The 11,557-nt window shown below is 42.2% G+C and overlaps 1 protein-coding gene across 1 annotated transcript in view; it reads right to left on the bottom strand.

Annotated features, from left to right (window-relative positions):
• The window catches only part of zgc:158785 (uncharacterized protein LOC791214 homolog), a 7,420-nt gene extending 2,436 nt beyond the window's left edge, over positions 1–4,984 (bottom strand). The window contains exons 1-2 of the mRNA XM_046033118.1: positions 4,732–4,984; positions 4,450–4,654 (exon numbers count right to left, since the gene is read on the bottom strand). Of these exons, the coding sequence (XP_045889074.1) occupies positions 4,450–4,654; positions 4,732–4,916 (390 nt within the window). The 5' untranslated portion in view covers positions 4,917–4,984. The remainder of the gene's footprint in view (positions 1–4,449; positions 4,655–4,731) is intronic.
• Between the last annotated feature and the right edge of the window lie 6,573 nt (positions 4,985–11,557).

Below are 11,557 nucleotides of genomic sequence, written 5' to 3'. Positions count from 1 at the left end.
CCCATCAATTTTAACCATCTTCCCTGTCCCTGCTGAAGAAAAGCAGGCCCAAACCATGATGCTGCCACCACCATGTTTGACAGTGGGGATGGTGTGTTCAGGGTGATGAGCTGTGTTGCCTTTACGCCAAACATAACGTTTTGCATTGTTGCCAAAATGTTTGATTTTGGTTTCATCTGACCAGAGCACCTTCTTCCACATGTTTGGTGTGTCTCCCAGGTAGCTTGTGGCAAACTTTAAACGAGACTTTTTATGGATATCTTTAAGAAATGGCTTTCTTCTTGCCACTCTTCCATAAAGACCAGATTTGTGCAGTATATGACTGATTGTTGTCCTATGGACAGAGTCTCCCACCTTAGCAGTAGATCTCTGCAGTTCATCCAGAGTGATCATGGGCCTCTTGGCTGCATCTCTGATCAGTCTTCTCTTTGTATGAACTGAAAGTTTAGAGGGACGGCCGGGTCTTCGTAGATTTGCAGTGGTCTGATACTCCTTCCATTTCAATATTATCGCTTGCACAGTGCTCCTTGGGATGTTTAAAGATTGGGAAATCTTTTTGTATCCAAATCCGGCTTTAAACTTCTCCACAACAGTATCTTGGACCTGCCTGGTGTGTTCCTTGTTCTTCATGATGCTCTCTGCGCTTTAAACGGACCTCTGAGACTATCACAGAGCAGGTGCATTTATACGGAGACTTGATTTCACACAGGTGGATTCTATTTATCATCATTAGTCATTTAGGTCAACATTGGATCATTCAGAGATCCTCACTGAACTTCTGGAGAGAGTTTGCTGCACTGAAAGTAAAGGGGCTGAATAATTTTGCACGCCCAATTTTTCAGTTTTTTATTTGTTAAAAAGGTTTGAAACATCCAATAAATTTCGTTCCACTTCATGATTGTGTCCCACTTGTTGTTGATACTTCACAAAAAATTACAGTTTTATATCTTTATGTTTGAAGCCTGCAATGTGGCAAAAGGTCGAAAAGTTCAAGGGGGCCGAATACTTTCGCAAGGCACTGTATATTATATATATATATATATATATATATATGTGTGTGTGTGTGTGTGTGTGTGTATGTGCATGTGTATGTGAAAACATGAGTGTCCAGGCAAAACATATCTTATGGGATTCACATTGAACTGTAGGTCATAACAGAATGGCACAATCAAAACAAAACAAAGAAAAGTCTGCATACCTTAGTTCTCATTACTGTGTATATACACCTTTAGCATCAAATGACAGTGTGCAGTCTTTTGTAATAGTTGTCTATGAGGCCCCGAATTCTTGCAGGTGCTATAGCTGCCCATTCATCTTGGCAAAATGCCTCCGGGTCAGGCAAAAGCTTTGGTCGTCTTGCATAAACCGCACGTTATGAGATTGTCTGATAACATGCTGCATTCATCTTGCCATTAATTTTCACAAGATTCCCTTTGCCTTCACCCCCACAAAACATCAGTGAGCCACCACCATGCTCCACAGTGGGGATGGTGTTCTGTTCACTATAGGCCTTGTTGACCCCTCTCCAAACATAACACTTATGGTTGTGACCATAAAGCTCTTTTTAGTCTCATCAATCCAAATTACTGTGTGCCAGAAGCTGTGAGGCGTGTCAAAGTGTTGTTGGGCATATTGTCCATATTGACACTGGCGCAGTAAAGGCTTTTTTCTGGCAACTCGATCATGCAGCTCATATTGTTTGAAGTATCGTCATATTGTGCTCCTCGCAACAACCACACCATCTTTTTGCAGAGCAGCCTGTATTTGTCCTGACGTTACCTGTGGGTTTTTCTTTGTATCCCGAATAATTCTTCTCGCAGTTTTGGCCAGTTCTTAATAAATGACTTTAGAGTACTGACTGGCATGTGCAAGGCTTTGGCACATTTCTATAAGCTTTTCCATCTTTATAAAGTTCCCAAACCTTGTTACGCAGGTCTTTTGGGTCTCAGTATCTAGCCTGCATCCACGTGAGAGCTCACAAACTCATTGACTATTTATACACAGATACTAATTGCAATTTAAAAAGCCACAGGTGTGGGAAATTAACCTTTAATTGCCATTTTCACTCGCCTGTGTCACTTTGTGTTACTGTAACAAGGCCAAACATTCAGGGGTACGTAAACTTTTGATCTTTTGTTTAAAAAGAAGGCAAACAACTATATCAAAAGAAATGTCTTCATGTGATCACTATCCTTAAATCAAAGACAGTTCATTTCCTTGATGAGTGATATTTTCAAAATCAATGGCAAAATTTCAAATTTTCTGCCATGGTATGTAAACATATGAGCGCAACTGTAAGTGCCATCATCATGTATGTCTGCTGTTACAATATAGAACCTGTCTCCAGACACATTGAGCTGTACTACATCACCAAATGTACTGTACCAGTGTTTCTGTGCATGCTTGCGCATGTGTCCAGCATTTCCTGACAGCGGGCTTATGCTTTTCACTGTGTAGCTTAACCTGGCGGAGCACATGGTGCTTAATCAGCAGATTACTGGCTGCGACCACATATGCAACAGGAAGAGCAGGAATACGAGGAGGCCACTAATAACACTCCAGTACTGTCCTCTACAGAGCAGCAAGGGAAGGAAACACCATCTAATCTGGCTCTCAGGCTAAGTGGCTTTAGGGGTACATGCGGTCCAGCTAACAGCAGCAGGTCCTCCAACGTGAAAGCAGTGACTTGCCAAGAGACTCCTCCCACTGACATCTGCTGTGTCATTGAGAAAAAAAGAGCAGGCCTACTGGGTATCAAGAAATCTGTGACTTCAGTGGGACCCGGCCAGTCAGTGGTTTACTAACATGACTAACACTTAATCACAGGTTAGTTAATGATGTAACTGAGTAAATATCATGTGCCAACTGTGCCTGTAGATCAAAGCAAATCAGAAAAGAGTCTTAGTGATGGTGTGGCTGAAGTTTTTAATGGGGAAAAAATATGGCCGTACAATAAAACAGCTGCCTTTGGAATGGAGTTTGTCCACCACAAAGAGCAGAGGGTATTTTAACATTAACAGTCAACATTTCATCCACATGCTGACGGGGACGACCAAATGAGTAAACAATAACTCGTCCAGTCTGCCCTTAACTTCCTGCCTCATTCTGAATTTCGAGCGTCATCCGACTCATGTGACTGCAAACAACATGTTGGTGCATGCGCCCAGCTAATTATAAATGAGTGAGTGAGTGTCACATACAGCTCATGGAGAGGTTTTGTATCTTAAAATGCGAGGAGGAAACAAAAGCACCACAATTTGTTTAGCGATACTCTATAAGAATCCGTCTTTACATAGTGATCCAGTACATGTGTACCTGTTCAGCCAAAACATCTATGATAATCCTTCATTAACCAGTTTAACAATGTGGTATGTTCACTGGAATCTTACATATGTCTTCCATTTAACCTAAAAAATAAACTTTAAACCATCATTATCTTCTATTCACTACCTACATTTTACGAGTCTGGACAGACATGGACATAAGCTGCAACCTGACTGGTTAGTAGAGGCATCCAGCCGTAGGGCGATAAATCTCGTTCTTAACAATACTCATCTACCTTGTGGAAAGAAAGCAAATAATGTTGTCTCTAAAAATGTGAAACAAAGTGGAGACAAAGGTTATGTGTGCTAGAAAAGGGTAAAAGTAAGGCTCCGGTATCCTGTATAGTAAAGTTTAAAAAGCCTTTAAGCACAGCTGACACCCCAGAACCCTGGCCTTGGATTTTCCTCATTCTGTATTACCTGACTTTACTTTGAACAGAGAAATCATAAGCAAGGGCAAATCTACCGAGGCTTCATTTTTATTTCCCATCAAGTCTCACTCAGTTTTGTTCAATCAATAATGGCTCAAAAACTGTACTGCTATACAGCTGGGGACACTATTTCCTTCAATCAGTCAGGGCTTTGACACACACGCAGTCCATTTAAGTGGACCATCTCAAATAGATATTTATCATGTAGTTATTAGTTAAAAAGTCAGTGCCCTGCAGACAATCATTTTGCAGGTCCTCCTCATTTTAATAGGTGGTATATAAAAAAATACAACTTAGCCCTAACCAAGACTCAAAGTCTACACGTCAGTGTTTTTATCTCAATGCATGTCCAGTGGGATCTTCAGCTAAGAATAGGATGAGAGGGCAGTATATACTTGAGTAGTGTGGAAGCAACCCATAAAGTAAACTTGGTTCATCCAAATAACAAATATATTTTGTCACTTGGCTCTGGTGGTATCAAGCCATTCAAATAGTTTGGGTTTTATTTGTCCAGGTTTTAAGATTTTAGTGATTTGCCCATCTTATAGGGGTGGAGAAAGAAATCTCAAAACCTCTCAGACTGATATCTCAAAGCCGGGCCCAATAAAACCCTTTAAGAATGAAATGCTGGGAAGCAGTGTGTTGATGAGCTACGGTTTCACTAAATCACCATGCTGTGTATTGCAATGGCCTACCTCAGTGAGAGGTTTCGGCAGGCGCTCGAGTGCAAACTGGTGGTGGCAGAGTTCACAGTGGCTGCTGTTGGAGGCGGTGAGCCAGTGCTCCAGGCAAGACCGGTGCACCATGGCCAGGCTACCAGAGCACTCGCAGGGGGACAGTAGCTCCCCCGAGGAACTGCCTTCATGGCAGATCCTACAGAACGGCTCCTCGCTGTGCAGACTGGCACACAATAGACAACATGCAGTAAATATTCATATGTGAGTGTTGTTTCTACCCTGATAAAAATTGGATGTTACCTGTCAATGATTGCTGCACATTCCTCAGTGGGCGTGTCTGTGTGATAGTGCGTTACTTCTTGGTTGCAGCTGTTGAGTTCCTCCTCCAGCCCGTGTTCAGGCATTAACTTGACCTCCCCCACAGGGCTGGATACCCATGGGCCAGGGGGTTTCTCTGCTGTCATGTCTGCTATATAAGGGGCCATTCACTCATGTCAGGAGCATCACATCTGTTAGATCCAAGCCTCAGCAAACTGCAGAGTGGGCAGCTCAGATGAGATGCGGTCACTCATGTCTCTGTGGAAGCAGGAAGCATAGTGAGGTTTGGAAGCATTTGGCTCGTCTCTTGGAGAGATCTGACAGGCAGCAGAGGTAGAACACCAGGTGGTAACTATTATCAGAGCCAGGTATTTTGGGGTGAATGAGACTATGTACACAAAGGGATAGTGATGACCATTTACATTTAGTACTTTGGTATTTTCACAATCACTAATGCAGGTGCCAGTATGATACAATATGTGATTTTCAGTACCTGACAACTTACTACTAACTTTCTTTTCCTTAAACAGTAGGCTGTATGACAAAAATAAATTAGGATTCAAATGAATATTTAAAGATTAGGGGAAATACGCTTATTAACTTTCTTTCTGATAAGGAGATTGATATAAATCTCCTGTCTGTGAATTAAGTGTGTAGCTGGAGTCTAGACGTGGTTAGCCTAGCTAGCTTAACACAATGACTAGAGGCAGAGGAAAGCAGGAAGCCTCGATCTATGTCCAAGTGAAAGGACACAACAGAAATGTAGAAATCACAATGTGTGGTTTTATGGGGAGTTATGTTTTGTAACTATTTCTTGACAAACAACAGTTTATCCATCTGTCCAGAACTAGTGTCTAGTTCTCTAGTTCTAGCTAGTCGCCATCGGGCTGGTTTCCAGATACAATCTGAGTGAGCTCAGGTTTTGGTACAGGTCTCTGTAAGACCACAATCTATCAATCTATATCTATTTCAATCAGGAAGTATTTGCTTAATTAAAACTAACCAGAGCATCTGGTGCCAACTAGGTCATGCAACTGAGTCTTCTAAGGCTGCACTAATCAATATCTCTTATTAACAATGGATTGAATGAATGTGTCATGTGAAAGGTGTCACTCATAGTCACCCACTGAGAATCATCACCGTCTCTGCAGTTCCCCTCACCTCTCGGGAGCATTTTCACCTCTTTTAGCTCATAATTGTGACCTGCAACACTTTGCTATTTTGGTTCAGTCTGACTCCTCTCATCAACATTTCAGTGAAAGCTACTAGAAGCGTACTGCAGGCAGAAAATGTTAACCCACATCCTAACTAATTAATTATTCTGGATATTACGGCCTGTTACTTTACTACTTTGTTTCACTCTCACTGCTCTTTTCAGCCACATTTCCAGAAGCTCTTTAGTGAAAAGCTTTGGTACTCTAACACCACCTGCACAGACAGACAAAGTTTGCAACTTTCATGTGAATATTGGACTTACATTCATCAGGTGGACACAAACACAGCTCCAGATGAATACTAATTTTACTCATTTAAAATAATATGCATGATATCAAACTCTGTCCATGACAAGCACCTGTTCATCACAAACACAGAGGCAGTGAAACATGAAACACAACATTGAACTGTTGCAGAGCAGAGCCAAGCACACATGCAGAGGGGCTAATGACAGCTAAGCCAACAGGATTCAAACAACACCTTGTATAAAGTAAGTCAAGTCGTGAAAACAAACAAACAGTATTCTTACCACCAGCTTGATATCCACAAACACTCTGTGTGCTCCCGTACAGTGAAAACCAGCCCTTTCCCTTGGTGTTTTGCACAGTGTCTGTCTGTGTGTGTAGCCTCTCCTCCTAAAGCCCGCCTGCAGATTAGCGTGGTTGACGGATGGCGGTGAGAACAGTGAAGGATTAGACAGAGGGGAAGGTAAGGGCCAGGCCAGACAAATGGAAATCACATCAGAGTGAGTTACATGAAGCGGGAGCACCACCTCACCACACCCCCCCTTAATCCTGTTAGGGGTGTACCAGGCAGGCAGCAGAGTGAGCCTTTCACTGGCCTCCCAGCTCCAGTTAAGTCTGGTGGAGTCTAAAGCTGCCAACACAGATGAGGAAGGACATCAGACTGTGTTGTTGTTGTTGTTGTTGTTGTTGCTGTTGTTGTTGTTGTTGTTGCTGTTGTTGCTGCTGTTGTTGTTGTAGTGTTTGCTATATGACAGGGATATTGTGTGTCTGTCTTTTTTGATTTATACCTCAATTCTATTCAAATGAGCTTTATTGGCATGAATGTGTAACAACAATATTGCCAAAGCATCATACAAACTACATGTGAACAATCAACCATACATTTCATTAAACAAGTAATTAAACCTTGATTAGCTGAGATAGAAATCTGATGGCAAGTGTGGAGAGAAACAAACAGTATAAAACACACGCTGAACAGCCATTACATTTTGACCACCGACAGGTGAAGTGAATAACACTGACTATCTCGTTACACCTGTCAGTGGGTGGGATATAGTAGGCAGCAAGTGAACATTTTGTCCTCAAAGTTGATGTGTTGGAAGGAAAAATGGGTAACCGTATGGACTTGAGCGAAGGGCCAAATTGGGATGGGTAGACGACTGGGCCAGAGCATCTCCAAAACTGCAGCTCTTGTGGGGTGTTCCTGGTCTGCAGTGGTCAGTAGTATCAAAAGTGGTCCAAGAAAGGAAAAGCTATGAACCGGCGACAGGGTCACGGTAGGTCAAGACTCATTAATGCATGTGGGGGAGCAAAGGTTGGCCCACCTGGTCCGATCCAACAGACGAGCTACTGAAGGTCAAATTACTGAAAAAATTGATGCTGGTTCTCATAAAAAGGTGTCAGAACCCTTGGGTCCTGCCATTCATGTAGATGTTACTTTGACACTTCACACCTACCTAAACACTGTGTTGAAGCCAATTTCTTGTGTTCAATTATTTTAGCATTTAAATTATTTATTTTGAGAATAGTCATTTGGATTTATTAATTGTTTATGTATTTAGCTGTTCTGATTAATTAACTCAGATTTCAGTCAGCTGTGGAAGGAGGAAGAGGTGTGTCTGGAGAGGTCCTTTGGGTCTGAACCTAGGGGCGGACACTAATGAGAGAGGACCGACACAGTCTTTGACCTCATGTTTGAAAGCCATTTTTGTTGTTTGTTTGTTTTTTAAATAAATAATCACAGGAAATGAGCGACTTGGGCTTATATTTGTGGTCACTTACACACGCGAGTCAGACGTAGAGCCCTGTAACCTGGCACAGCGGTCTAAATTGAAAATGGACAAAACACAGTGTTTCAGGCTATTTGCACCCTTTCATGGAAACGGTATTCCCTGATGGCAGTGGCCTCTTTCAGCAGGATAATGCGCCCTGCCACAAAGCAAAAATGGTTGAGGAACAGTTTGAGGAAAACAACAATGAGTTCATGGTTTTGATTTGGCCTCCAAATTCCCCATATCTCAATCCAATCAAGCATCTGTAGGCTGTGCTGGACAAACAATCCATTAAGCCCCCACCTCGCAGCATACAGGATCTGCAGCTAACGTCTTGGAGCCAGATACCACACCATACCAACACTGTCTTTATTTGCAGGAAAAATAGAGACAGTGTTTAATTGGTTACTCTCCCAAATGATGGATTTCAATTAATTGTTAAACAAACATGTGAGTCTGGTTAGTGCACACAACGGGTCAGCTAAGCACCAAAAATTGTGTATAATGTGTTTACATTATAGAAAACAAATAAATAAGTGAAAAACAAATGAATAATTTCAGCTGAGCATTGCTTTCAAAAGACAATCCTCTGGAAATCACTAACTAAACACTTATATCTAATAATTTTGTCTTTCTTTGTTGTAAGGCACTTTTTAATTTGTATTATTAAGACTATTACTATTACTACTACTATATTGTTGGGCGCGGTGGTGCAGCGGTTAGCACTGTGACCAGGCCTTTCTGTGGGGAGTTTGCATGTTCTCCCCGTGTCTGCGTGGGTTCTCTCCGGGTGCTCCGGCTTCTTCCCACCATCCATAGACATGTAGCCTATGTTGATTGGTGACCCTAAATTGTCCGTGAGTGTGACTGGTTGTTTGTCTATTTGTAGCCCTGCGATGGATTGGCGACCTGTTCAGGGTGTACCCCGCCCTTCGCCCGATGTCATGTAACATAATGCAGTTCAAACAGCCAGCTGTATATCTAAAAAGCAGAACTGACGGGAAATGTAACATTGTGATTTATAGCTTTACTGATATAGACGTGGCAGTACATTTCCCTTGTCCCTATCTGTAAAAACAGCTGTGGGTGTACTGAGGGCACTGTGAAAAAACACAAAAGATAGATAGTCATTTATGATTGTTTTCAGATTTAGGATCAGATTTTAGAATTGTTTTTGAGTTGAGGCTACACATTTTTAATAAAGTAAAACTTGTCCGTCTGGAGCACATTCGGAGCCAAGCCAAGGGAAGCCCTTCCATTCATATTTATAGTCCGTTCTCTCTTTCTTCCTCTTCCGCCAAACAAGTTCAGATAAAAGTCCTGCTCAAAAATAACTCTTCAGCATTGAGGAGAAAGAGCAAGACTTTATCTGACTGGCAAAGCAGCCTGTCCCTCTCTTTCTCCCGTTTCCCTCTAATCCTGTCTGTTATTCATTCCCTGGCTGCTCCTGACAAAGCCCAGAGGGAGCACACATCATTGGGAATTCCTTCATGAACAGACTGAAAGGGTGAATAATTCCTTTGACAGGGGGGACAGCAGCACGCAGAGCCCCAGACATGCTGGAACAGATGTACGCAGTTCCCCATCCTGCCATACTTCCTGTCCTTTCTGTGTCAGCGCTGGGTGCAGGCCCATTGGAGGCTGCCTCCGGCTGCACGTCTGTGTCTGCCGATGTTGTGTCTGGCTTTTAGTCAAGGTCTGCTTGCAATCGGCAGAACCTTCAACCCCCCTCCTCCATTTGCATTGTGTTAGATGAGACTGGGGCCCTCTCTAATCCAGCTCAGGACTGGAGCGAGGGGCCACTCTCCAGTCCATCGATCCCTCGCTTCATAAGGTCCCAAAACAGCCATTAAAAGATGTTAATCCAGAGTGTGCCTCGGTCTGGATCGATAGTAGACAAAAGCACTGTAGGAGGCTGTCTGGACATTCACTCACACTGTGTGATTCAAGCTTCACCTGTACGCCGTCATCGTCACGACAGAGACCGTGCTCAAGCACAAGTATTATTCTTGATAGAAGTAAAAATAATATGTCAAGGGTTCAGTATGCAAATGAAGCAGTTTGTATGATGTGTCATCCTACAACATCTAAAGTCAGAAATGTTTCTAGCTGTTCACACTGAATGGTGAGAAACCTTCCATCATAGCTTCGTCTGCTTCATCAAACTTTCTCCCTGATTTGGATATGGACAGTAGGAACATGATCATTTAATTTGAATTCTATATTTCAACAGTCTTTTACTCCACATAGGGTTCATGCAGATTAACAAACAATGGTCCTATAGTAACTTGTGTAGCCATCCCTCACCCCCAAAGTAGAAGGATCATTATACCATTGGCCTTTATTCAAATGCTTTATAATATTATTTACCAAAACATGCCTAACTGATTGCCAGTCTGTCATTAGTTCCATTTATCAGGAATATCCTAGTAACAGCAGCTTGAGGCAGGTGGCCCTGCAAGCTCTCAGGTAAGCTCTTATACTGTCATAATTTGGCTGAATGTGCGCTGATTGACAAATAAATGTGGATGTTTGTGGAATGGTTTAAAGAAAGCTTAATGCTTAAGAAAACAGCTGCACAATCTCAGGTGTTACGATGGCTTACAGAGGACTGGATGAAGCAGTATCACATTATCTACTGATTTTTTTTAAGGTATCTTCTGTAACATTTATTTTGATTGTGTGTAAGTTATAGATATTGGTTTTGCCCTTAGAATCACATCAATAAAATACATGTTCCTTGTAGTTGCAATGAATCATACACATGCTGATAACAGCCCTTTCAAACAGTCCCCTTGGAATCATCCATGGCGTTGCACCATTTCTGCACCAGAAAAGTAATGAAAGAAGTTATGTAAAGAATAAAAAAGAGAGCTTGAGACATTTTTATCTTATGCAACACCACATATTTCTGTTCATGTCATAAATAGAAAGTGGGCAGGGCAGCTCTGAGACAGAAACTCGGACAGGGTTTGCCAGGATTGTTTGAAGTAAGGACTGTGTTATCTGGGAGACACGACAATTTCATGCTAGCAGACCTTTCAAGGGTCTTTTTTTAAAACACAGATAAGATAATAAGGCTATTGGCAAGTGGCTGGAGGGGAGCAGTCAAAACAAGACCTGGAACAGAAAACCCCACCACACAGACCAGACTGAATTCTGGAAAGCCAGATTTCTTCCAGTCAAAAATGTATTTCTGAATTATTTTGCTCTGTCATTTGTCCTGACACAAACTTCTTGATGTTTTGTTTTTGTACATAACAGCGGCCACTGTGTGTTGTTCTGAATCAGTTGAGCATGCTCCTCTGTACTGGTCATCATTTAAAATATGCCTCTCCATTAAAGGAAGAGCCCATTAGCTTTCAGAGGACTAATCTGTGAAGAATGCTCGATCAGTCTGCACTATCAGCAGGTCCTCCAGTAGAGGAAGGGTGATGTCTCTGCGTTTTAAAATGGGAATCCTATAGACAAGAGAGGAGTGAGTGTGCCAAGTGACTCATGTCAAGTGGACATCCTTATCTATGAAAGATGGGGTGGCTCTCTCTTGCAATGGCTCCACTTCTGTCAAGACAGCCA

Source organism: Micropterus dolomieu, linkage group LG20 (assembly GCF_021292245.1).
Source record: "Micropterus dolomieu isolate WLL.071019.BEF.003 ecotype Adirondacks linkage group LG20, ASM2129224v1, whole genome shotgun sequence".
Classification (NCBI taxonomy): Eukaryota; Metazoa; Chordata; class Actinopteri; order Centrarchiformes; family Centrarchidae; genus Micropterus; species Micropterus dolomieu.
This window is presented reverse-complemented; position numbering and strand designations above follow the sequence as displayed.